Source organism: Cygnus atratus, chromosome 23, assembly GCF_013377495.2.
Source record: "Cygnus atratus isolate AKBS03 ecotype Queensland, Australia chromosome 23, CAtr_DNAZoo_HiC_assembly, whole genome shotgun sequence".
In the NCBI taxonomy this organism is placed as follows: Eukaryota; Metazoa; Chordata; class Aves; order Anseriformes; family Anatidae; genus Cygnus; species Cygnus atratus.
The window spans coordinates 307631-335578 of record NC_066384.1 but is presented as its reverse complement, the minus strand read 5'-3'; the positions used below and the strand labels follow the sequence as shown (position 1 = coordinate 335578).

Genomic DNA, 27948 nt, shown 5'->3' with positions numbered 1-27948 from the left:
TTTTACTGCCTTGTGACTCTTCTGCTCTTAAAAGCTGCCCAGTTCGTCATACAGTCCTGTCCACTGCGTGCTGCAGTGGCTGCCCAGCCCTTTCTCTGCCTCGCACCTGACAAGTAACGTGAGGTCCATTTTGCCATCTTCTCAGGTATTTCTTACTTGCGGTCAGTTTGGAAGGTAACACAACTTCGTTCAAGTCAGCTGGATGTCTTTAGCTTCTCTGTATAGAATTAGTATAGTCTTGTTGAAGTAACAAATAATCTAGACTGATCTTCGTATAGAGAAGTCAACGTTTAATATTCAGTCTGATGGTGCTGAGGATTAGAGGCTGAGGACTAGAGACTGAAGATAACATGGTATATTGTGGCCTGAATTAAAAGACCAGGTAATGCCAAATTTCTGGCTTCTAACAGCAAGCTCGAGAAATGACTGTTGTATAATAATCCCCTGCATGACTAGTCGTGTGGAACTTCAGAATATTCTTGCAATATTTAAAGGTACTTTACTGCCGACACAGATACGTATTCCAGGGGGAAGATCAGTCTGCACTGACTCTGACAGAGACTCAACAACTACCAAACTTGTCTCCCTCCAGAGAAAAAGTTCCGTGTGCAACTGAAGGAGAACAATGTGCTGCACTGCCAGCGTGGTGCCGCTCTTGATGGCGGTTGTAACAGATCTGGGCTGTAGCTCTCAGTGCATCAAATACAGGAAGATAAAAAACGGGCCTCTCGGGCAAACAGTTACATAGCAGAATTCCTTGGCGCAAGAGCATCGAAGCCAGAAGTTTCTTGGCGTTCTGACCGCATTCCTTTTCCAGTATGTGCTCAGAATAACTCGGGACTTTTTGGAGCAGAAGTGGGACAAACTTTTGAATGTAGATATAAAAGTCTATGCTCAGTTTAGCTGTTTGGTTGCAGCTTTGAAAACACATTAGGTTTTGATAAAATTGCTGTTTAGTAGGGGGCTGTATTCCTTTTTCTCTGATTTAAAGTAATTAAAAAATCTGTAATGATTAAACAAAAAGCAGATGCTATTGATTATGTTGTTTGTTCATTTCGAATGTTATGCTTATATTGAGAGAGAGGAAAAGTTTCTGTACAAGTTGGTGGTACAGCATAAATGCATTTGACCTTTTTTGGTCCTCATAAGAATTGCTTTGGGTTTGTTATTGGGCTTCAATGAAAGCCACAGTTCTGTGCTATGCCTTAAAGTTTGATCTATTTTTGTTCAGTTCTGTGACTTCAAAGCGGTTTTGTTTTGGGTTTCAGATGGACTAAGATTGCATTTGTAGTACAAGCAAAAGTGCTTCCTGAATTTGAGATTGCTTTATTCCAGTCACAGTTCTTTAATCTTCCACTGGAAATGATAAAGCTCAGTGGTGGAATTATATTACGTGAAAGAAGACGTGGGATGTATAAGACAAGACCTCTGGCAATGTGGTGTTGCACCAGCTCTGGTCGTGAGGTCAGAAGCGCTGAAGGAAATGAGAGCAAGGAGAGCTGCTCCCGGCTGCTGCGGGTGGCAGCCCCGGGAGCCCCCTGGGGACGGCGGCGTCAGCAGCCGCTGCGAGGTGCCGAGGGGATGGCCGTACGGTCTCGGTGTTGCGCCTTGGTAGATGCCCATATTCTCTTTTACGGTAAACATGTGGTGGCTTTTCCACATGAGGAAGTGGAGTACAGCGTAACAAAATGGGACATGCCCACCTGTGTTGTTCCTGCCTGTGCCTTGGTTTACATAGCGTTGGTGTAAAACTTGAAGATGGGGATCGATTCTGAATCAAAGAGTCGTTTCTGCTTGAGAGTATGAATTAGACGGGGCAGGAAAATATATATATTTACTCAGATGGGATGGGGTGGTATCTTTTTCAGTATTGTTTTTCAAAAGAGGTGATTTTGCACGTGTTGAAGGTGTTTTGGGGGGGAAGTAAGCAGGTGCAAATCTACATTGGCATAATTCAACTGCAGAAAGTGTCTGTTCCAGTGTAAACACAGTAACCACTTCAGGGGAAAATTCTGAAATATACACTGCAATCTGGAGGGATGGGCATTGTGGTTAAATATTAACACCCATAAAAACATACAGCTGTTGGAAATACACTGCAGAGCGAGCTCTTCCTTCATGTTAGCATGTTGTGAAGTAGGAACGCGGTCATCCATACGTAGCAGCTACAATCCTTTCAACGGTTATGTGCTCAATAGAAAATTGTGTGTTGAGCAGTGTAAAGCAAAATGGCCAGAGTAACCAGACTGACTTTTTTCTCATTTCAGTAGGTGCTTTTAGAATTTAGGCTCCCAGACACTGAGAAGTCATGTGCCAGCTTTGAAGACAATCTAATACTGTTAATTAGGTACCAGTTTTATTTCCTTCCCAAGAAAATGGAGGCAATTTGTAACTTAGGCAAAAAACAAACAAAAACAACCTGCCAACTTTTCTCCTTTCTAACCTTCATTAGTGAAACTAGTAAATGTTTGAAGAAAAATGGCTCCATATATTCTCCACAACAAAGCATAAACTTGAGGTATCATAAGTCATGAATCCTCATGTCCTGATATGTCTAGATGGCTTATCTGTGGAAAGCAGTTGAGTTTTTAAAAAAATAAAATAGCTTTTTGAATTTAAGACACTTTCTCTGAAAACCTTTTTCCCAATCTTTGAAAATCCTGCTGTTAGTCCTTTTAACTTGCTCAGTCTTTCTTCATTCTCCCCACTGGGCCCCCTGCTCAGTGCATGGCTGGGAACTGGCAGAGAATTGAAGAAAAAGCAATTCCTTTGCATGAGTGCCTAAACTTTTTTTTTTTAAGATGGATCTCTACCAGTCAATGCCCAGGCCTTGTACTCAGCCCTTCCAGTTGTGACTATGCAGTGTTTAGTAAACATAATTGTCCTGTGTACTTTCTCAGAGGAGTACAGCCAGCATATTTTACAATGTGTTTTAAAGCCTGTCTAGGGAACAGGTAATAGTAACAATGAAAGGATTAGCTTGGTCTTGAGAATTTCATTGATTAAAATTTTTCTTGGAAATATTCTAATAATAAGAAGCAAGATTCTATAATTTTTTAACATAAAGTACATGTCAAGATAATCTGACATACGCAGTCTTAAGAATGAGTCGATTTTCTATTCAAAAGCTCAATTTTTTTAACAGGATTTGAGGTTTCCAATGTCTAATTCTAGCCTACTTTAATACTAAAATCTTCCAACTCAGCAGTACGTACTTCACTGTCAGAGCAATCATGAGATGCATGCCATCGCTGGGTGCCCTGGAGTGGCCTACTGTTGTTATGCAATAGACCTTTGTTGTAGTAGGACAAAGGCTTGTTGATAAATTGCCTATAAAAACTGTCTTTGGAATATTACTGTTTTGGCAGCAAAGTCCCTATGTACTTAGTTACGTCCTTCCTTACAGCACCTGCAGTACAGTAACGTTTCGTAGCTCCTGGTTGCGGTTGTCTCAGCAGGCCTACACAGTGTGATGAGCAGTAAATTGGAAGATGACTGTAGTTAATTATCTGTGCCTTGTAGAAGAAGGCATAAAGAATAAATCCAAAGAACAATATTTACTTTGGAGAACTGAAGTCAAAAGTGTGGCTTTTGTAAATTTCACTGTAATGAAATCCTAGTTATGTCTGCTACAAAAAAACATCACTGGAAGGTCCAGGTATAAAAAACATGCCTGGACTTCCATGTCATTTTGTTTCCACACTTTCCTGGTATAGGAAATGCGTTTACATATTCTGAGGGTGCTTATCTTTATGCATTATATGGAGGTGCCATCAGGATATCTGTTCCAGGTGCATCGGCTGGACTTCGAGAAGAAAGAGTGTTCCTGCAAGATGACACTAGGTTTGACTGTGAGTCTGTTGCATCTTTAGAAGAGCTAGTGGTGTGAAGACAGTACAGGCAATAGAGTTTGTGTTTTGTTACTGTCTTTAAGTAAAGATCTTTAGTAATTGTGAGCGCGTGTAGATGGCACAGTTCTATCCTCTAATAGTCATGCTCTGTTCTCTTCTGCAGGCTGGCAGCGATGGTGAAAGCATAGGAAACTGTCCTTTTTCTCAGAGGCTGTTCATGATACTTTGGCTGAAGGGAGTGGTGTTTAGTGTCACAACAGTTGACCTGAAGAGGTAAGAAATATTTGGTTTATCTGAAAAGCAACAGTACAGTTGGTAGAACAAATACTTGTTAGCAGCTTCTAAATCTCGCATGTCTTATTTTCCAAAATTTAAAAAAAGTCCTCAAATCCTAAGCGACAGCCTTAATGTAAATGTTATAAGCAGTTGTAATCAAAAAGAATTGGTCCGATAAATTCTGTTGAATTTGATAAACGATGCTTTTCTGTAAAACTAAAAACTGACATGAAGAATCTTATAACTGAATACTGAATCTTACTAACTTCACATTGAGACCCCACAAGTAGAGACTGCCAGATGAGTATTTTAGATCAACAAATCTTAGATCAAATCTGCAATGAATATTGGATAACTGTCACAAATAATGTGCAGACTACTCCTCTCCCTAAAGATTTTAAGGTAGTATTGCTTATTATGCATAAGAATAAATGTCACAATGCTGCATGTCACCTAAACTATAACTTCGCTATCTTTGAAGTAGTGGATGAGAAGGATGAGACGTGAATCCAGGAATCTCGATTTCCTAAGGTTGGATGTACTTTTATTAGAAGCGGTACTGCTAAATTCAGCAGAGGGCTTGTATTTGTTTTTGCTGTGAAGTAATGATTTCAAAGCACTAATGTAATGTTAGTCACTGAACTCTCTGGAGAGAGTAGAGGCTGCTAGTGCTTGCAAATCTTATTTTCAGAAATAAAGCCAATAGAAATACACAGCATTCTCCAATGAATCAAGTGTAAAATCTGTAAACTTTCCTAGGATTAACCTCTCCACTTTTAACTTTTTTTGAAGGAGGTTACTTGTTTTGCTTTTTTCTTCAAGAAATAACACATCCTCTGCTGTCCCCCTCCATTTTGACTGACAATACTGCTTTTTAGTATACCAGTGTTACCTAATTCTCAGTTGCCAGCATTGAAGTGGCAGCGAGTGTTAAATATTTCTATGTGCAGTAAGACTGAGGCAGACCCCTCAAACAGGGGTATAAAGCAGCTTTTGTAAATTGTTTGCATTTGTAGCAGCTTCAAGATTTTCTCTGGCTGATGCGGGATATTACTGCAAACATAAATATTGCTGCCAGCACACACAAACCAAATATATCATATCTTCCGTGTAGCACTGCATGTGGTTTGTGGAAACCTCAGGAGCAGAGCTTGTGCTTGTGTGTTGTTTATAGGTTTTGGACCTGCTTTACTTTTAATGATGGCGTTACTTAACCTTTTGCAGTCATCTGGGGAAAAATTAGAAAAAGGTTAAAAGAACTGTTTTATACTTTGAAGCATTAGTACTGCTGAACTAGTTTTGAGAAATATCATTAAAATGCCAAAGATCCCTATTGAATTGGTTTATTTGGGTTTGTTTGGCAACTTTGAGTTGATTGGATGGGGGCATGTTGGGATGTAGAACTAATGTTTAGAATTAAAATTGCTTGCAGATGTTTAAAATTGTCCTTTCTTACACAAGAGAGAGCTTTCTTTCAGGTTTTCTTTTTTATGTTGGGAAGGGGAAAACACAAAGTGAGTTCAAAATTCAAAAAAAATGCACAAGAATAGGTCAAATGAACTCTATTTTTCCTAGCACACTGGCGAAGGAAAATAAGGACCGTTGAAGCTAATTCAGATTTGAATAGATGATGATGCAAACTTGATTCCTTGTAGGCTTTGAATAAAGTTTCAGAAGAAAAACAAACAAACAAAACAATGTTCTGAATTGTCTAATATCTAGTTGTAGTCTAGTGTAGCTTGCGGAACGTGAAGTTCAGCAAACTGCTCAAGTGGAAATGTTTTATGCTGGTATTTTTACCCCGTTAGCATTACCAGAATGATTATAGGTGCTAGTTTTTGCCCTTCTAATATTTCACAGGGAACTGATTTCACAAGTTCACTGTTCAAGCCAATTATTCTCTTCTTTTTTTTTTTCCCCTCCTGTTATAGTAAAGACACAAACTTGTTCAAGATTCTGGGTAGTAACGTTTTATCATTTGCATTTATTTTACTAGCCAAGAAAACAGGTTTACTTGCAAAGCATGTGTTTCAGGCTCAGTGTAATTTCTGTTCAACAGTTAGACAAGCTCTGTTTGCGAGGCTTAAAAGGTCAGGGTTGGATACAAAAGTTCACAAGTTAATACTTCGGGACACAGGAAAGAATGAGTCTGTTTTGATTGACTTTATGGCATGTATTTTTCCCTTCCATGCTTGCATTGAGCATCACACTGTGCTAACAAACGTTTTGCAGTCCTCAGCTCTACTTTTAGGGCAAAATATGCACATAGGCAAATGAAGAGGGAAGCACAGCTCTTTCAAAGAAGTAATGCATTTCTTGCTTCTGTTCAGCCAGACAGAGACTTTATTCTTTCCCTTCGCAGAAGCAGCATTTCAGTGCTCAGAGATCTGACTTGTTCTGGTGACTAGAGCAGTTACAGTACGTAAACCAGTCACAGGACGTTGTTGGGCTTGTCATAACATTCAGGGCCGGGTTGCATTCAGTTAAGTTTTGAAATCCTATTTTAAACATCTTGATTGTGTAGTTTTACAATTATGTTGACAGACAACGATTAAATAAAGAGATTAGTAAATATTAAAGGCTGCCCAGAGGTGAATGCAACTTCAGCAGTGTACAATACTGCTTAGGAACTGGAGATGGGTTTCTTGTGTGTTTTTTTTTTCCTTGCTTTTTTTTTTTTTGCCAAGTTAACTCTTCAGGCACTCGTTTCAGTACTTGTCTAACTTACACATCACAGTAGAGCATATTACATTTGGGGGATGGCTTTTGTCTGATCCTCAAGAAGTTACTGAAACACTGATTGTTATTCTGGCTTGTGGAAAGCCACAAGATGTTTATAGCTATTCTGTAGCTGAGCTCTGATGTTAAAGAGTTTGCCCATTTAATTAGCTAGTGATTAGGTAGTGATAGGCAGATATTTAAGTATGTGGTCCTACCTCCAAATACCTCAGCAAACTTTAGGGCAGGTACTAACTATCCTGGAATTGCTTTAAACTGCCCAATTTCATATCTGAAGTAAACTTCACTATATATTTTTAATGCTGTTCTTTGTTAAGGGAAGTTGTGCTCACAACCTTTTAAGGATATTCCTGTGTACTTATGGTGCTCGAGAAGCTGCGGCTTGTATGTGGTAACCAGGGTTTGTTTAATGTCTACTGGCAAGAGCAGCAAACTGGAAGTCAAAGCCAGTATTAATGTCTAGGCTTTGGCTGTGGTATGTTAATCTCTGCTGTCTTTGAAAGATGCAGATGGTGTGACTGGAGTGGCGGGGGGGGGGTGTCAATAAAATGTTCTGGTATCCTTGAGATGCACTCTGATTCTCCGGAAAACTTCTTTGTTTAGTTCATTAGACTAGTCTGCTTCTGAAATTAAATCTTTCCTGTGATAGTATTAGTGCAAATCTGGAGGTCTTGCCTGTGTTAGTTTTTAAAGTTACGTTCCTTTTGAGGAATGTTATCTAGGCAAGATGCAAAATTGGAAGTGAGCCACAATGACTTCCTATAATTGTTGTGGGTTACAAAGCTGTATTTAAATGAAGTGTTAAGCTAAGGTTGAAGCATTAGCCTATGACAGACTTTAAATCCTAACAGTAAGAGGGCAATGACAACTCGTAGTGAGAAGTAACTTCTTGGAAGCTTAACAATTGATTGAAAATGGTTAAATTCTTGTATTAACATCTGACTTCTGTCACCTGGCTAAAAGCAGGGAAGTTAATTTTCTTAAGTATGAAAATCCATTTTCTCAATCAGGTTTTACATGTTCAGCCAAGTGCTCATAGCTGTCCTAAGTGCCGTTTGGCACTATATGCTATTGCTGTTTCCCCTGCTTCAAAGGTTCAGCAGTGGGCAGGACACGAAGTCCTGGCAGGGGATCTTAATCTTGTAAGAACTTAGAAGCTAGGTTTCCACAGGACAGACTTGTACCTGTGTGTGTGGACAGTTCGAGTGCTGTCCCTGGAAGATGCTTTACCGTGCCGACCTGGCTGGCCGTGGCTGTGTGGCGGGGCTGGTTTCCCTGCCCTGTGTGGTCAGGAGGCTTTCCAGTACACAGCAGATCCGGCTCCAGAGTCAAGGCCGCACTGTGCGAAGCACAGACCCAGTTCAAGGGTGATGCTCTAGCTTAGATTTGTTCAAATAGTAACGAAGGGGTAACTTTGTCTTGGCAAACTTTCTGCTGGGTTTGGGTATCGTTTGTTGTTCCTCGTCCAGCACATTACCAAGAGGTGGTAGTCGTCCTCTAGCGGGTGCTCTGGTTAACTTGCCAGAAATGTAGGTGCACCCTTGTGCCTCCACTGTCAGATATTAGTACACAGGGGTGGTCTGAGGGGCTAGGAATTGCATGCTGCCCTTTAAAATGTGAAAAGGTTCTTCAAGCATTCAGTATTTGTTCTTCTGATAGTCTTCTGAGCTGTAGTCAGTAGCTTCATCAGAGGGAGGTGCTGCTGCTGTCGTGCCAAGCGGTACTGTAATTTTACTTCTGCCTACACTGAGACTGCTGCAGTTATCATGGGACTAACCAATAACATAATGGTTTACCGGGAGAAAAAGTGCAGTTTTTTAGTCTGTTTTGGATTCTACAGCTTCTAATGAATCCACATCACATTATGGAATTGACTCCAGCTTTGCATGTAAACCTGCTGCTAAGGCATATGTGAGAGCTTTACATTAAAGAGTAAGTTAGGCACTTAGGGGTGAATGAGTAGTTAGGTGTGTATGTGCAGCTGACATACAGACCCCTAAATTAATGCCTGTCACTCGTCACTACAACATCAAGGCCCACTAGAGGAGAGAAGAGCAAATTGCGTATGACTGGCTTAGCTTGGTAAGAATTGGTATAAAAGGAGATGGAGTCGGTCTTCCAATAGCAAGAGGTATCACCAAAACTGACTTGCGTGGAAATGTGTAAGTATCTTAAGCGTGATTCTGTGTTTCTGTTGGGTCTTGTTATGGTAATATCATAGATTCTCCTCCCCTTGTCTAAGTGTGCTGATATTATTTGTAATTTTTTTTCCACTGGAGGAAGCTGCAGGTGTCATTTTTAAACATGATGCTTAAGCACGTTACCTTGTCTAGAGTTGGAGAGTGGGTGCAAGTAGATGGCTCTTTCTGCATTGCTTATTTCCAGAGAAGCCATGTGTAATGGGGGAGGATTATCACTGATAGCAGATTACACTCTATATAAGCTCTGTACTGCATATGTTGGGAAGGAGGGAGTGTGTATGTATTGGGGGGTGGTAATAGTACATATCACCTAATTCCAGCCACACTATTCAACGTTATACAATTGACTTGAGGAAAAGTAGGTAACCAGAAGGTAGGAGAAAGCAGTAGCACTTTAATTGTTAAAGCACTTTAATTGTTAAAGAAAATATTCAAAATATTAATTAAGTTTTAAACTTCTTTTTTAAAAGAAAACTGGTGATATATTTTCTGAACTGCCAAGAACTGGAAAACCTCACACACTGCTTTTGAGATCGTATCTTTGAAAGATAGGGTAATGCGTGTCCCAAGCTTACTTTTGTATTTGTTTGTATTTCACCCTAGAAAACCAGCAGACCTTCAAAATTTGGCTCCAGGCACTCATCCACCCTTTATAACTTATAATGGTGAGGTGAAAACAGATGTGAATAAAATTGAAGAGTTCCTGGAAGAAGTTTTGGCTCCACCAAAGTAAGTTTTAAAATGATGATTTCTCACCTTAGATTAGATGGAGTGTTCTCAGGGATTTTCTGCACTAGTTAGTAAGTTCTTCAGCATCAGTAAACTGCAGCTTAGACTTCGGTAATAGCTTGGAATTCTTGTTTGTCATACCTTTCTTCCCTCCAGCTCTTCCATCTTTTATATTAAAAGACATTTACTTATTTTAAAATTGTCCTTTCTTAGTCCTGTCACCCTTCCTGTTACCTGAATTTTTTCAGACTAAATGACTTTTCCTTTTGATGACTATGTCAGGCCATTCTGATGATGTGTCCAAATAATGTAAATTAAGATGAGCCTGTTATACAAAACTTAGCCCTGACTCAGTAATGAACCATAGTAGAAACTGATTTTTAAGATGTTGCCTCCTTTTGGAGGCTTGTATGGGCAGTCATTCTTCTAGAAGTAAGGTGTTATTTAAGCTTCTAAGAACTTGTCATTTTCTTGTTCTCACCAGGAATATCAGCGAAACTTTGTATTTAATACTATTTTTTTCATTATTCTTTCCAGCTTTTTATAAGCAGATCAACAGTTTGTAATTGTACAGAAATGATTGCTAAAAGCAAATTGGAAATATTTTTCTAAAAATTCCTTCATATTGGGCATAATGATGAAACCTGGAGATAGAGTATTTACTATTTGGAAAGTGTAGTTGAAAATACTGGATGCTTCTTGAGATAATTAAATAAAACAGCACAAACATGGGAAACATGTTTGAGGTTTCTCTAAACTGTTTGCTTTCTTTTACCTCAACTGGGAGACAATGGCAAAATGCAGACACCATCTTTAGCAGAATGAACTGTTCTGTCTTTAAAGCTTGCAAGACTACTTTTTGTTGAAAGGTTTGGGGTTTTCTGGGACAACTGACATTAACTTGGAAAAAAAATATCTCCTGCGAACAGAAAATGGGCAAGAGTATATTTCATTTTGTACCTGTTTGATCTGCCCTGTTGGCAACACAGCTATGCTAGAATAAAGGAGCTTGTTCTTGTTGCTATGGTCTATTTCAAACACTGCTTAAAGCAAATGTCTGAATCAGAAGGCAGAAACATGCTTTGGTTCTCCTCTGATAAGTTGGATTTAAAAATCTTGAACTTAAATAGAAGTGTGTGATAATACACATAAGAAGCAAGTTCCCCACATAAATCTGAAAATGGATAAATCGGTAAATGTGTGTGATATAGAATCTTTTTTTTAAAAAAATGTCATTTCATGCTAGTTAATATATGATGATCGTCATTCTGCTGAATATGCTGTAGATCTACTTCTTTTTACTTCTTAGGTACCTAAAACTTTCTCCAAAGCACCCAGAATCAAACACTGCTGGAATGGATATATTTGCCAAATTTTCTGCATTTATAAAAAATTCTAGGCCAGAGGCTAATGAAGGTACGTCACTGGGGGCTGATAGCCGTACTTGCATTACTGTATATTCTTGTGTTGTTCAGAGCTATGTGAAGTGTCTCACTCTTCAAGATCAAATAGTTTATTTCCCAATAAGACTGGGGAAAAGGATGGAAACATGAAGAACTTTAAAGCTCTTTGTGTGTCTTGTGTCCCTGCTTAGATTCTTATACTAAGCATGTCCTTCTATGTATGGCAGAGGAGATTGGTTGAAGAGAAGGACATCACTCCATTCTTGCACCCCTTCAAGTCTCTTGAAGCTTGTTTTAAAAAGAATCATTCTGTCCACTTACTCTTCTTATAAGCAGGATATTTTAGTAGGGTGTGCATGTGTTGTACATGTCCCTAACATTGAAATTTCTCTCTGCAACAGCCATTCAAAAGTCTTGAACTAAGTAGTAATGATTTTAACATCCAGAACCGAATTCCATGCAGAGTTTGTACCATGCCTCAGTGACATAGTTACAGTCCAGTTGATGAGGTCTTACTGCACACTTGATATTTGACTTTTCTGTGACTGAGTGCTCCTATTCACACTGATGAATTGAGCTTAGTTCATGTCAGTTTCTGTAAAGAATTAAGACACTTCTGTGTGGAGAGAACATAGTAGATGGAAGGTGTGAGGTTAATAAGAGAGAAAGAATGTTCAATTAGGACTTTAAGTCATTCAGTACAAGTCTTTTCTGGTCAATGTAGTTTGAGGGAAAACTTCATTCAGGGAATCAGAATGCCTTTCTGCTCTATTTCAGTCAGAGAGCTCCAAAATATTTGCAAACATTCTTAATGAGAAATATTTTTTGTTTTTATGGGTTTTGCTGCCCTCTGCTGCTGTGTTTCAAAAACCTAGGTAGTCTGCATGCTTAGTCGTGCCTCTTAGCTGAGCATGTGACATTAAATAGATTAGGTAGCTTAACTTAATTCTAATTAGAATTTAAGCCAGTTAGGAAGAGTTTTAAGAAACTGACATAAGCCATTTTTTAATCCAAAAATAAACATTTGTGAATAGTCTTACAGTGTTACAAATTAGTGCAAGCTTGTATATAAACTAACTTTGAGATAACCTGTATCAGTGTGATATTTAAGAGATTCTAGTTCTGTTTCGTTGTTACTAGTGTTACAAGTGACTGCAATTGCAGTTCCAGCAGAGGTGTTGTCGCCAAAATTGTGCAAGGATTAGAAATCCTTCATTGTATAATCTCTTCTGGGTAGCACAGTGATTTGGATTTTGTATTTCAGGTCTGGTACCAGTATCAATATCCTAAATGTTAATTTGCTTTGAAATTTGCTTGCTGTGGTTTGGCTTTTTGTTCTTAAAGCTATTCCTTCCTCAATAGCCTTAGAACGTGGTCTCTTGAAAACCCTCCAGAAACTGGATGAGTATCTGAACTCTCCTCTTCCTGATGAAATAGATGAAAATAGCATGGAAGATATTACAATTTCTACTCGCAAGTTTTTGGATGGCAATGAGATGACACTAGCAGACTGCAACCTGCTACCCAAACTACACATTGTCAAGGTGAATGACTTGTATGTAGTTACATGACAATTAAGGAAAAAAATGCTTGTAGTCTATAACATTCTGGAGTCCAACTCATTTCAACCATGCTCCTGTGTAAATTTAACTGCAATATTAACAGTACATGAAGGTACTGTTCACAAAGGCTTTAGGGGTAGAGCAGCTGAATTCTATGAAGGCATGAACCAATAGACAAGTCAGGCAGTAGATGATACAGTGGGACAAGCTAAATCCCATTTTACTGCACTGACCAATATGGTCGCAGGAGGAAGTTGGAATACATAAATGAATGAGGTAGAAGAAGGAAGTTGAACATCGTGTGACCAGGTAATGTTGAAGTGGATGTCCTCTTTTACAGGTAGAGAAAACTGCTCTAACAGTAACAGTGTAAACAGCTCGATGCAGGAGGAAAACAAAAAAGGCAAGTCAGAGGTCTAGAAAGGAGGAAGTAGCACAGGATAACTACAGGAGTGAAGATGTGCCTATGTAGTCATGGGTTGGTTTCTTTTCACTCACTCCAGTGATCTTTGACAGTTTTGTACTGCAGATGGAGCCATAGATTAAGCTTTTGCCTGGATACGGAAGTATTTACTTTGGCGAGGACAGAATTAAAGACTACATGAGGCAGTATGCTGCCAGGTGCAGGCATATCCCGGAGGGGCAGGTTCTACAGAATCGAGAAGTGACTCTTGAGCATGTTGGAAGGGTAACATAGCAAGAGAGTGACGAGGGATGAAAAAGTTTTTTATGCTGAAATATATACATTTATTATTTTCTTTTGTTCTAGGTGGTGGCCAAAAAGTATCGCAACTTCGAGATTCCCAAGGAAATGACAGGCATTTGGAGATACCTGACAAATGCTTATAGCAGGGATGAATTCACCAATACCTGTCCTGGAGACAAAGAAATTGAAATAGCTTACAGTGATGTAGCCAAGAGACTCACTAAGTAAACAACACTTGCAAAAGAGATGACTTCTTACGTATTCCATAACAATTGCTTCTAACAGACTGCTCTTTTCATATAAGATAGCAATTTTTTTGCATGAACTTGCAGTTATTCAAAGTTAATGGTGGATAGACCAGGTACAGTAATTACCTAAAGTTTGCAGACTTAATTATAGCCTTGTTTTTCCTTACCTCTTTTCATAGCAAGTCTGAATATCATTAACGCAGTTACGTTAATGTTGCACTGGGATAACTCTAGATTCTTTAACATGAAGAGTTACCTTGCCCCTGCTACTTTTCCTTGCAAACATTTGGTCCCTGTCTATGAATTGGTCTAGGATACTGTCTTGCTATATGGTACCAGGAATATTTATGTATTTTGGAATTTATTGCTTTTCCAGAAGATTTATACACAGTTGTCATATCTACAACACATTGAACTGTACCTGTTCATCTATCCTCTTTGCATATAGAAGGGAACTTACCCAGAAAAGACACTTGCAGAATATTTGGCTTTTTAAAAAAAAAAAAAAAAAAAAAAAAAAAAAAAAAAAAAACACGTTTCTCTTGGATTTGAAATCACAGTGATGGTTGAGAGTGGACTCAAATGTGAAACTTGGATTTGAATGACCTCAAACATCAGGAAGTTTGAATCTAGGCTTGTGCACTATAGCCAGAAGAAGCTCGCAGTTCAGAGCTAGCATTTAGTTATGTCTTCAAGAGTTTGAGATTAAAAAAAAAAAAATCATCAGCTTACACTTGCCCCAAGTTCTGAGTTGCAGCAAATAACTGTCAGGATGCCCTTTAACATCATGAAACCAAAAGAATTGGATGCTTGCCATCTGTTCACCTTAAAAATTGCAAGTGGCTTTCTTTTTGGTAGTTAAGAGCCTTTATTTTGTATAGGTCTTTCCGGTGATATTTACTTAAAAATCTTTGCTGTCGTAAACAAAACATGTAAACATTAGTGTCATAGTTGATAGATAGCTACTGTATATGGTGAATAGCAGTGCAATGATTAGTGATATAAAACTGAACACTGGTAGTCGTTAAAGTTGGAGTCTTTCTGGGAACTTTCTTAAGCTATTTTTTTCCTGAAGAAAGCTAAAGTGACCTTTAAAGATAACATTTGCCTTAAATTATAGTATTCCTTTTTTTTTTTTTGAAAGGAAACTTATTAATTTCTCTTATAAAGAAATGGTGCGTGAAAACAAGTCTGTACATTGAATTTATCCTGATTGCTTGTCTGTGCACCTGGATTGCAACTTTGCATAATCGTAATCATTGCACTACTATACATAATCTTTTTACAGCAACACTGAGGAATAGCACTGCATTTTTTTAAAACAATTTTCAAATATTTCTAAACCAGGTGAATAGTTTTCTTGTTTAAGATTAAAGATTTTGATGCATGAAATAAATTGCTAGGTTATTTTTTAAAAGGCCATCATAAACAACTCCAAAGAAAGCTAGACTTATAGACCTATTTTTTTTTGTGAAGATACTTTTATATTTAACTGATTTTAGAAGCTGGAAAGTGCTATTCCTGTTAGGTTGTTCTTGGAATATTTAACATTCTGCAATAACATAAAAATGCTCACATAAACACTTTTATACACTAATTTTTTTTGGTAAGCACTGGTTTTATGAAAACCAGCCTGACTTTTCTAAGCATCCTGCTTTTGCTACTTTATATACCCATGATGTTAGCTTGACATAGAAAAAGTAGAGTAAAAGATCTGTATTTGTATACATGGCTTGTGGTGCCTTGTCTTGCCTTCCTAGAACTAGAATTGCAATATAAAGGCAATTAGCAATCCTGTTACATGTCTTTCTAAGACAACCATAGATACACTTAGACCCTATTATAACTTACTACAGGAGTGTTGAGGCACAGAAAGTAAGTTCTGCAGGGTGACCTGGTTAGGAAGAATTAATTGTAGCCTTTTAATAATTACTGTATTCTAATGTCACGTTCTCATCCTGAATAAAGTTTCTCAGCCATAATAATCTTTCGTAGGGGTTCAGTCTTTGATACGTGGCATCTAGAAAAAGGAACAACATCCTCTTTTGTTAGAGAAAAGCATTTTTAATGACACACAGAGTTTAAAAAAAAAAAAAGGAAAAAAAAAAAAGCCTTCATTATTTTGGTGCTCCTTGCCATCCTGTAGTTAACCTTTAAAAACAGTATAGGAAGCAATGTAATTGTGGGCATAGTTTTGTTAAATTTTTAACCCTGCTTTAAAACCTATATCGTGATGGCCCTTAGCTGTCTGAGGTTGTAGTAATCAGGCCTTGCTCTTTATGAAAGCAAATTAGCCGTCATGTGCACGCTTCAATACACCAGGCAACTCTGTGCATATGAACATGAAAATGCTTTCATGCAGTTTTCTAGCGTGTGTGCTGCCTGCATATCAATGCACACAAATACTTAACTTGTTGAAACACCAGACATGTTGTCTTGTGTAGATAATATACTCTCTCTACTTTTTAGGCAATCTTCAAACACTTGTAATACATTATATTCAGCATTAAATATTTTAATGATTATGTCTGAAAGCTTGTAAACAAAGTTGAAGCTCTTGCTGTAAGTAATGTATTTTTTATCTCAGTACAATGCAGTGTTGAGTGTTAGAGCCTTTCCCTTATAGGTGTAATTCAAATGAGGGCCAGGTTAGTAATTCCTAAGGCGATTACCATATGATAGCTGTTAACTGTCCAACGTGAAAGGAATTGGTTACTTTCTGGCTTCCTATTGCACAGCTTTGTTGTGTTGTGGCAGAAGCTGGCCAGCCTCTTGCTGGCTTCAGCAGAGTCCAGGAGTCTAATAGAGGGTGAGCTGCTTTCACCTTTGTAGGTGATCTTTTTGGAGCAGCACAGTATAGCTAGGCTGCTGTGTAAAAGCCTTAGCGTCTGGTGTGGGTAGAGCACTTTCATCTGGCCCCAATCACCAGCTCCACATTAATTAAAAAAGCCCTTTCATAACTATGTAAATTCTTGACTTCTGTCAACTTGTTTACAATCTGATCTTTAAATGCATTTTTAATTTCATCAAACAGCAATTAATCTACCCCCTGTTTAAATTTAAAATGATGCTTCTAGCCCCTTCTACAATTTAAAAACAGCAGTTACCCTTTCAAGTAGGCATTCCAGTTTGCAAGTTGGTTGCGTGTATTAGCATGCTGAATAACTTGCTCTATTCTCAAGCTGAAATATTCTTAATTTTCCATTAAAACAGGTGACTTCTGTTTCCTGAACATAAAGGGAAAATCCATCATCTTCACCCTGGTTTTGTGTGGGAGAACAGATTATAGTATGTGCATGATTTTTTTTCTTAACAAAGCTTTACTGCTTGAAGAGATTCCTTATGTGTACCCAGCTGCCTGTTGAACAAGAGGCATGCGAACTTCTGAAACAGTTTCATGCACTCCAAAACCTTCCTATCCATCTACTGTTCACTGCTGGTCTGTGTAAATGTCCCTCATTGACAGTCACAGCCATGTAGCTTGTACGCTTGAATTTTCCCATAAAATTGGTGTTTTTTCCACAATGGGCATGTCTAAACTGGTTGAGAGTTGCGTGCAGTTCCATGATAAGAAGAGAGATGTAATCAAGATTTTATGCTAAAGTAGCAAATTAGCATTTCATCTCAAAGGAATACAGACATGAATAAGTTGAAGATGCCTGAGCCAAACCCACTGATGCCTATCTTAATGTAGAACAAAAAGTGGCTAAGTACAGTCAACTTATTTTTTACTCTTTGCCACTCAGAATACTATCTGAACACATCCAATTAATATCTTCAGAAGAAAGCTTTATCCCAAGTGAAAAACATTTAATCTGCCTCAGAACCTGTGCCACTATTACATTTTGTTTCTGGAGGGAGGAGGTGTGAGGATGGGAGAAGAGTGGAGCAGAATAGGATATAGAGACTCCCAAGACAAGATATCAAGAATTGGAGCATTGTTTGCAGAAATACTTGAAGAGTTGATACAATTTATTGTAGTTTGCTTATGTCTTTCACTCTCTTGAACGTCTTTTACAGATATACCAGTATACTGCTGGCAGCTATTGTTAAAAATAAAATTATATTTTCACTACCGAGCAGATTTTCTATTGTTTTTGAAGACTAAGTTCCTGTATGTGTAAGCTATGACATGAATGTGGTGTGCTAAACTACAGAAGTTTTTAGTTGATTATACTCTCAATTTTTTGGCCTTCTGTTTTTACTTAAGGCAGAATACATACTGTTCTTTACGTTATTACTAGCTGTAATGCCCATTAACAAAGGAACAGAACAAATTGAAAAACATTAAATTCTCCTACAGAAACTTTGAAAAGGTTTATGTTCCCCCCTGGTCCCCCTTCCAGGTTTCCGCATTGTTAAGTATAAACTCTTAAGAATATAAATTTTGATAGCTTGTTTTTCTCCAGAACACTAGATACTCAAAGTTAAACTGGGAAAATTGATTAAAAATACATCAAAAAATTGTATTTTTTTAAACTTATTTATGCCCAAATAATCCACTAAAAATAGGCATTTCAAGAATTGAGACTGAATTCATGTCTCTACAGAAATCTCGGTTTATAGATTTTGGTGCTCTTATTCTGAGTTTCAGCCCTGGTTCCATACTGTCTTTTGCTTGCAAGTATGTCTAAACTAGTTGTGGTAAACACCATACACCCCTGCTTTTAATCTGAGTGTAAGTAGGTATTAGGTCTTCAGGGCAGAGACCACCAGCTGCTAGTGGAAGTTTTCTTCAAAACTTCCTAAGTGTTATCATGTCAATCTCTTGTCTGTCTTGTGAGTGTTTGAGGTGCATCTTGGGTCTCATTTTGTTTTTGAAAGGAAATGTGTGGAATCCAGAAGACGTTCCTGGAGCCTGTAATCTGGGATGCTATCATCTGGGTTCAAGCGTGTGCAGGAAAGCAATGGCTGTACCTGAAGGAGCAGGAAATCCGGCAATTAAACCCTTGGTATGATTACATGCTTGTATCCCTGTATTATTTTACTGACCATGAGGTCTGTGATCAGAGCTGGGTTTTGCAATGAGATTTCCAGTTACCTTCAGTTTGGTCACATAGTTCCATGAAATGCAACTGTGCGGACCATAAAGTAAGATAACGCGCTCTTTGTGTGAAAAGCATACAGAAAGGGAATGGTGTGAAGCTACGAAGATGGTGTTTGTCCTGAAGAGCAAAAACAATAGTCCTAAGATAAATATTTTGTATAATTAAAACTTGCTGCAAGTGCTGCTTTCATCTAGCTGATAACCTTTCTATTTTTTGCTAGATGTTGTTTTAAGGCATTTCAGGTGCCCAGTCTGGTGCGGAAGGTTCTTACTGGATGTCCTAGCAAGAAACAGATGGATTTTGGCTTCAGTGAAAGCTATGGGCCCCATTCTCAAACAGTTCTGTGTAGCTGCTGACTGAGCAATGGAGAGAACTTGAGGGGAGCTAGGTGAGGCTGAATGTTTCATGCTATTTCTGACCACTGCATTCTCCCTGTTCTCTCATCCAAATAATTATGAACTTGATGTAAATCTAGGTTTCATAGCTCTGGCTTATCTCTCCAAAAATATTACTGTGTTCCCTAGGAGAATTAGTATGGAGATCTCTTGCAAGGAACTGCAGTGGTGTAGGATTTCAACCACCTAAATTATGGTATGTAGTAATTGTGAAAACAGTCAGTATCTGTTCGGCTCAGTTGCAAGGTCTGAGACCAGTGGAATCTGAACTGCAGTGACTATTGTGCTTTGTCACTCATCTTCCTCTCCTGTGCCGCCTCTCCCAACACCAACAGGCTTTAGCTAGACCCCAGTTATATTTGAGTATTCTTGTTTGTACTCTGGCCTATTTTGACTGAACTTAATCACAAAATGGCTTGGGTTGGAAGGGACCTCAAAGATCATCCAGTTCCAACCCCTCTGCCTTAGGCAGGGACACCACCCACTAGATCAGGTTGGCCAAAGCCCCATCCAACCTGGCCTTGAACACCTCCAGGGATGGGGTATCCACAACTTCTCTGGGCAACCAAGCCACAGGAAGATCTGGAGATCTTAAGTGCTGGTTCATCTTAAGTTTTTTTTAATGGCATTGGCCTTGAAGTATTGGCATCTTGTATGGAAATACTGTTTTAGATGCTCATCACCTTATTTTTGTGATGTTTCACTGAAGTTCCTAGAAATAAGCTAGCATTTTTTTCCAACATAAACGGCTATACGATTTCCTGATTTTGTTAGTGTATTTTATGCAGGTGTGTTGCTCGCATTTCAGAAGATCTGATTTGTCTTGGTTCATTCCTTTAGCAATGAGCACACTTTATTCAAACTCAATTTTTTTATTGCAAAGAGGCTAAAACACTATTTTCCAAAAGTTTCAGTAATACTAATTAGGTGTGGAAAATCCAGAAACAGTTCTCAAATTACTTCCTCAAATCAGTTTTCTTATAAACAGCAGCAAAATACAGTAGCTACAAGGCCAAGGAGAGCCTGCTAGTATCTCTGACTACGTGCTGGTGTAGGAATAAATCAATTTGTCAGAGTGCAGTTGAGATTTTTATGGAAGGAAAAAGAAAAGTGGACAAACCTTTGTATTCAGTGGGATAGAAAAGGAACTCATTTGACGTGGTTGCCTGAAGGCTTTTGGACACCCATTACAATGAAAGCTAAGTATGAGCTGAATGTCTAAACATTTTTGCTGTCTCTGAAAGTCTCCAGGAGAAAGGGTGGATGTAGTGACTCATTAATCAAGAATATGTTTAACTGTAGTGGTTCCTAAACTCCTCTCTGTGAATCGCGGGTGGTGCATGATGCCAATGAGAGTTTTTTTATGGCCTACATGAAGCAGGGGATAGTGTTAATGAAAGGTGAATGGTCTGTGAGAAGCCGACAGACGTTTTAATCACAAGTCTTTGGGAACTGCTGCTCTAGGGATTTACTTCGGTGAATTTTCTTTGCAACAGCAAGATTCACCTGGAACTGGTGAATAGCTCGCGTCCAAATGCTTGGTTTTGTGGTGGTCTAGCGTACTCAGTAGGTATAGTGTGAGACTTAATGCAGTTTAATGAGAAAAAAAGTGCAGTAACACTGGCAGTAACAAAGCTCTTTAGCCTGGGTTAGTATTTTGCTGAGATTACCACAAGTGTGTCGTGGCTGAGCAACTTGGGGTCGTGACTGCCGTGTTCAAAATTAACCAGAGATCAGGGAAAGTAATACATTTGTCACGATAAATAACTTCTGAAACATAATAAACTTAAGATGACTTAAACAGCTGCCTGTCTTTTAACTGTGTGAGAGAAAAATGAAAGGTCTGGAGGTACGTGGTCTTTCTCTCTGCAGGTACGTGGTCTTTCTCTCAGCATTTGGTCTTGCTAAACTTCTTGTGAGCACTCAGAGCTGATGCTGGATGGTTTCCAGAGCCAGAAAAAGAGAACTTATGATTCTTTGACTCAAGAGAAGAACTGCTGTGTTCTTACCACTGGACAGAGAGATGAAAACAGTTGCTAAACAAAGATCAAACGTGAACTTTATAAACAAACAAAATTGATGCTAAGGGATGTCTCAGCTCCTTTGCCCACGGCAAGGGGCTTGGCAGGACCTAGGAGAATGACTTTGTCAGTTTGCACATGGAATTCTTATTTTAAAGAGTCTGATTAAAGTGATACGGCTCCTCTTTTATTCTGGTTAAAATGACCTTTTCTGTCTATGCATTGGTAGAATGTACCAAAAGATGTAGGGTAGAGGAGAACCCTTTTCCAGTGTTGAGCTCTAGATGTTGAACGTGGCAAAGTTATAAGTGATGTGTGATTAAAAAGCTGATTCTAAGAAGCTGAAGAAGCTGCTGTTAATAGTAAAACACTCCAAGGCAGCAGGTTTGCTGCTGTGCTAAAGAGGAAGCTTAGTTACCTGAGAGGAGGTGCCTGCAAGGCAGAGCTGGGCAGTAGAGTGGGTTCTCTGTTTTGGTGCCCATTTGAGTCCTGTTCCAATCCTATCTTCTGATGTGCCCATTAGTAATACAGGACTGTGGCTTTCGGAAATCTTTAGTCAGTATCTTAAAAGATCCTGGTGGTCAGAGTGAGAGCAGAACCCAGGCACAGGTAGCTGTTCTTTTTACCTTTTCTTCTCTCAAAATGTAAGTGACAAACTAGAAACGGGAAGCTTGTTGGTCAGACTTTTGCCCAGCATGTAAACCTAACAGTCTTGACTGACCCTACTTGTTCCCAGCATTAAGTATCATCTGTCTGTGACAGCTTCTGCTGTTATTGCTCCTTTAGTTCCATACCCCTGCTGCAGCGTTTGCTGTGTGATGCTGTAATCTGGATGTGGAGCATGGCTGCGGCTGGCTCCTGGTTTTAATTTAGAGCAGCCCACTTGCAGCCTCCTGGCGAGGCAGACAGCTGCAGTCACCTTAGTGCCTGGTAGCAATGAACCCCACCTTACAGCCTTCTCCCAGAGGCCCAGTTGCTCTGTGCTTGTCATGCTGTGTAAACAGCTTTCCAAGGAGAACTTACACTTCTGAATGCTCCAGCAGCTATGTGGGATGCCAGGCAAAAGGTAAAGGCCCCTATCTTCTTCCTGAACAATTTACTGCCTCATAAAGCTGTAGAACTGGGCTCTGTGAGCTAAGTCAAGCTGTTACTCTGCAGCTGTAGGATCTTTGGGAGTTGTTTTGGGGATGAATTTCTTGTAGAGTAAATTGTGTAAGAACTGTGGTCTTAACAATAGTTCCCTGGACTCGATGGAAGGGGACCTGGGTTAATTTCTTGCCTCTTTTCAGCAAGCTGTTTTCCTTTGTGCTGTCTGCTTTTTGCTTTCATAAGAAGGGAGTGATTTCCATTAAAATATTTTAGTAGTGCTTTCCATCTGTAGATACCAGTGAGGAAACTTGAAGGAGAAGAAGGTATCCTGGACAGTCATGTCCCTGTGAGATCCAAGGAAGGGCAGAGCTCAGCTGCTATATTGGCACTGGCAGCAGAGCTGGCCTAAGCACATGCAGAGCTCCAGACGAGTTACGGCACTGCTGCACCCTGCCTAGTGTCAGCAGGCTGTGGGGTGAAGAGGAGAGCTGAGGTTGCTGCAGCGGAGAGGAGTGCTTGAGGACAAGGGCATGTGCCATAGGGAAACTGGCTTCTATTAGCTCTTCTGGTCACAATGACTTCTGTTTATTTGCTTTGCTGGCTCACTGAGAACGAAGTTACATCGGTGTAACAAAGCTGTGTTAGCATTCATACTGATTCTGTGGCTTGTAGCTGAATTTTTTCATTTGATCTGGCTGGGATGATCTGCATCCATGGGCTCCTGCTTTGGATATGTTTGAAACAGACCCATATGATGAAGCTTGTGCTTTTCTTGTTATTCAGGGACCGGGACAGCATAAAATGCTGTTTGCATGCAGGGTGGCATTACCTGTGACAAATGAGCCTGTGAAGCCAGGATACACCATGCAAGGTCACAGGGACACAGGGCAGGAGAATGCTGAGAGTTATTACAACTCCTGCTTGTATATGTGGGTTTAAGGTGTAGGCAGGCATATGCTGCTTCAGCTACTTCTTAATTTTAATTTCCTCAGGCAATATTTCTTATGGGGACTGGGAGTTCCTGTAGTTTGTGTTTTTATTAAGGCAGTGGTTGGCTCTTTGTCTTGCTGCACCCACTTGCCTAGGAATCAGATACACTACAGCACACTTGCGTTTACTGCAGGCATCATGCGAGGGGTTGACAGGTTCGAAGTATTCAGCATGAGATTTTTTTCAAGGGGTTCTAACTATTTCAGAATGTTTCTGGACTTTGAACCAGAATCAACCATGAAGTAAAATTTGCCATAGCAAGACCGTGGAATAATGCTGCTCTGATCATTGGGTGAGTTCTGTGCTAATCTGTTGAAGAAAGAAATTTTGCACACTTGCAGGATGGAGATTGTTCCCGGGTCCCAGCTACCTGCCCTGCAGTCACAACGTGTGACAGACCAGTTCAGTTAGTCTAGGATCCTTTCATACTAGTGGGCAGTGAAAGATGCACACGAGCAAACTTTCTCACAGTGTGACTAGTCCACAGGGCAATGCAATCCACAGTTATTAGTGTGCAAAATCCCTTCTCAGACTCGCTCTGTCCTTCCCCTCCAGATGAAACTTTCCCTATGGGTAGTTATTCTGTAACTCATTACAGCAGAATTTGCTGCTTTTCCCATGAAACTTCCTGCTGCAGGCTGGATTTTGCAGTGGTTACTGCATTGGTCTGACCCAGTCGGCATTTCATAGCATCTTTGGGAATGTGAAGGATTTAGGGAAGTCTGGGGTAAGGAGGAAGGTACCACTCAAAATGTGCTGTAGGTGATGAGAAACTTGCTGGGGGCAAGTGAACAGGGGCTCCTTGGGGCGGAATCCTGCCTGTGAGCCTCTAGAGAGGAGATGCAGGTGCTTGACTGTGGGTCCAAATGGTTAAGCCTGTGCTTAAGGAGGGAGAGGCTCCTGAAAGTGTTGGATGGTTGTAAGAGAAGGATCCGGAGTATCATAACGCGACTCAATGTATTGGAAGTCTTTGAAGTCTTCTCCTGACATCCATCCCGTACCAGCATCTTTCATCCTTCGCCAGCGCTTCCCCAGCTGAAGCTATTAAAGGGAAACTACAGAAGCCATAAATCTTAGCTGTTAACATCTCCAGTGGTAAGATTTCACAATGAGCCCAAGTTGCTGCAAAAGATAAGAGAAGGCCTTGAAACCAAGGCAAGTTGTGACTGGTTCCCAGGAATAGCTGAGCTTCACAGCTTCGTTGGGGGTCCCTCCAGGTTACTTGCTCACAGGCACTGTAGCTGGCTCTGCTGCTGACTCCGGGTGCCCTTGTGTGAGTCACCCAGCGCGTGTCTGCATCATGCAGCGCAGCCGGGAGGAGAGGTCCCCCGCTGTGACCTGACCCGAAGGGGTGAAGCAGTATCTGGGGTATGCTGTATGGAGGTCAAACAACCCAGCTGCAGTGCTGTCCTGCCGTGATCACACTGCTTCCAAGGATTGATCTTATGTCCACAGGGAGCTGATCTTATAAATGCACCCATTTTGGTGGAATGTGGGTGCATGTCAGGGACCCCCTTTGCATGTGGAGGGTGGAGTGCCTCTCCTGGCATTAACAGAAGGTCTAGGAAGGAATCCAGGAGTCCTGATTCCCCAGGATCCCTGATTTGGCCCCACTGTCTGGTTGGAACAGGCAGCGAAAGGTGAGGATTTTTTTTCTGTATCCTTACATTAAGACAGTGGCTGTAAGGCTCCTTGCTTTATCGGGAGTGTTGGTTCAACAGAGGAGAAGAACGCAGCCTGAATTGCTAGATAGCAAATGGGAATGGTTCCTGGGAATGTTTCCTTAAGTAACTGGGAGCGTTGTTAGTGGGCAAACTGGAATCAGTGCTACATTCATGATCTTATTTACACCCTTGCTGTGATCCTGATCTCTGCCCAGCCTAGAGTGCATATCTGTACAGAGTTCACTTCAGTATAAACACTTGGCTCTGCAGAATGTGTCGGTACATCACATCGTCTGCCAGGCGCCTTCCTGAGTGAGTTTTCATGGGAGACTTTTTTTTTCTCATGTCATCTTCACAGTACCAGTCTGGCAAGGCTGCTCCTTCCAGCTGAGCAGCTGGCCAGGAGGGAGAAGAGGGGTCTGCAGAGGAGAAGGCCGGTTACCACGTGAGAGGGCTGTGGCAGAACAGTCAGACATCTTTGCCCTCTCCATGCCAGAGGCTCTGTTTTCCCATCAGCACTGCTTATTCCCACAATTCCCATCAGGAGTGGCAGTAGAAGAGAGAAAACCTGCCTCAGTGTGCCAAATGTTGCTCTGCAGATGCAGCTGTTCGATGGAAGGCCTTTGCCATTTCTGTGAAACCACTTTCCTGGCTGGGTAGGTGAGAGAACCTGCCACAGCGTTGGTGTTGGAGCACAGGGCTCAGGCTGCCCCTGGGGTCTGTCACTTTGTGCCATGCAGAGCACAGGCTGGGCTGAGAGGAAAGCAGTGGTGTCAGGTGGAGGGGCACGGGGCATCTCATCATGTCTGGCCAAAGCCCTCCTGAAAACAGCCCCGACCTGCAAACCACTCACTCAGTCCTGCCAGCTTCATTGGCTTTGCTCTGCCCACTCTCTTCCTCCAGGCATTAAAATGATTCTCTGAATAATCTTCCATTTGATTTTCTTGTTTTGATGTCTCCCCAGCATCACCAACTTAGAGCTGCCCTTCTGCAGGGAGACTGCCTGCCGCACTGGCCGCACACTGCCCCTTGGGGCTGCTCTTTTCCATCCCGTCACATGCTATGTTGTGGGGAGGCTGGTGTGCGCAGAGGGCAAAGCAGACCCACTTGGACCCAGGAGAACTTCTGCATCTGGCACTAACACCCAGACAAAGCCAAGGCTCTGAGGAGACAAATGCTGCATCTAGGAGTTCAGATCAGCAGCTGTTAATGAAAACCTCAGCAAGGCAAGAGGCTTCAGAGCTGCTGTTGCCTTTCAGAGATGACTTTGTTCCCCATCAGGGCATATGCATTGCTGCCTTGGACCTTTTCAGAAAAGGAAGACTCAATATTGGCTACGCAAATTAGGTGGGCTTTTTTTTTTTTTTTTTTTTAAGTTTTTGAGCTGAAAACCAAATCTTCAATGTTTGATGCCCTGCTGATAAACTGGAGACCTGCTAAGCCCTTCCAGGCACTGGGTTAGTGCAAAAGCGCACAGTCCTCGCCTCTCAGTGCCTGCTCTGAGCAAATGGTGTGGATCTCAGGGGATCAGGACTCCTGGGTCTGCTCCTGGCTGTGAAGTTCTGCTTCCTCCTCTCTGTGCAAAAGGGGTCCTCAAGGCTCTGGAAAGCATGTTAGTACTTCAGCTTGTCTGTCAAGGGTCTTCCTGAAAGATTGTTTTCTTGGGGGGACCTTTTTTCCCCACTACTGTACAGCATTCGTCTTGCTCACTGCAACCTGTATACACCAGGTGTGGATCTCATCAGAGACCACTGGTTCTGCAGCCAGTTTTGCTTCAGGATCAGTCTGGGGCTCTGTTCCTGTGTGTATTGGCTCTTCCAAAAACAGTGCAGAAGGCAGTGTCTGCTTCAGTTTCAGAGGTGGGAGAGGACCCACAGAAGGGTCTGGGGCATGTGGTGGCAGATGGGGAGTGAAAAGCCTTGGAGCTGCCAGAAGCTTCTTTGTGTCTGCGTGAGATCCAAGCGGCTTTACTTCAGTAGGGAAATGCAGGATGCAAACAAGGCAAGGCACAAACTTTCTGCTGGTAGTTCAGCATCTGTGGATTCCGGCCTGCCTTGTGTCCGGCTGTGCTTTTCAAGCTGGGAAGCTGGCGAAATGCCTGCTCCTGGGAGCCTGCTAGCTCACGTTAGCGTTGTGTTTGAAGAAGTTGACAGCGGGACCGACAGCGTAATGAATTGCTGCGAACCTTCCGTTTCCGCAGCATCCCTGTCCCTTACACCCCTTCGTGGCTGGAGGGAGGGGAGGCGGTGGCAGCGCCCCGCGGGGCCGGCAGGGGGCGGCCTCGGCCCGGGAACCGCGGCCCGGCCTGGGGCACCGAGCAAGGCCCGAGCGGGGAAGGGGAGGGGAAGGAGGGCGAGAAGCACCGCGGTGCCGCGGCCTGGCCTCTCCTGACAGCGGGGGGCGTGCAGGGGATGGGGGGGTCGCCTTGGGGAAATGCGGAGAAAGTTTCCTCCCCGCCCCGTAGGGCCTGTGCCGCATCCCCGGGGCGCTGGTGCGAGTCTCACACCTCCAAGCGTGCAGGTCAGAGATGGCCACAGATGCACATCGGGTGGGTGTTTGCTTTCCTGTGCTGTCCTCTAAGTGTTAGGTGTCCTCAGCTGTGAGTGGAGCACATGGATGCTCTTAAGGCTGAAATCAGAGGTGCCCACACAGGTGGGACCCCATATGAGGCTGTGGATTTTTCTGGCAAGTTTGTGTTGTTTTGTCCAGCTGCACCACAGATCGGATCCCTCCTCATGCATCAAGTGAGGAACACTGGAAATCGATGGGTGTATATGGTTGCTGTGGTAGGAGTCCCCATCCTCAAAATGCCACAAACCACCAAGACGCCTCTGTAGCCTGGCCAAAGCACAGCTCCAGGTCTGGGCAGTTTCTGAAGACCCCTGGGGCAAGCTACAGAGCAGGTCTGCTGACCGAAGTCTGTGTGGTGCCTCTCTGTCAGGACAAGTGCCTCTTACCATGGTATTTCTGAGACCATCTCATTCCACAAGGCGTTTCTTTGGCCTGTTCCCATTGGCTTCCCACAG

At 41.4% G+C, this 27948-nt stretch overlaps 1 protein-coding gene across 4 annotated transcripts in view; it reads left to right on the top strand.

Moving 5' to 3' along the window:
- The window catches only part of CLIC4 (chloride intracellular channel 4), a 29317-nt gene extending 11523 nt beyond the window's left edge, over positions 1-17794 (top strand). For 2 of the 4 annotated variants that reach the window (XM_035562032.2, XM_035562040.1), the window contains exons 2-6: positions 4015-4124; positions 9671-9796; positions 11106-11212; positions 12562-12743; positions 13531-17794. In XM_035562032.2, coding sequence (XP_035417925.1) covers positions 4015-4124; positions 9671-9796; positions 11106-11212; positions 12562-12743; positions 13531-13695 — 690 coding nt within the window. In that variant the 3' untranslated portion in view covers positions 13696-17794. Of the gene's footprint in view, positions 1-2272; positions 2348-3746; positions 3852-4014; positions 4125-9670; positions 9797-11105; positions 11213-12561; positions 12744-13530 lie in introns of those variants that run through there. The other 2 variants (XM_035562033.2, XM_050715173.1) reach the window with 2 other exon arrangements.
- Positions 17795-27948: the final 10154 nt, after the last annotated feature.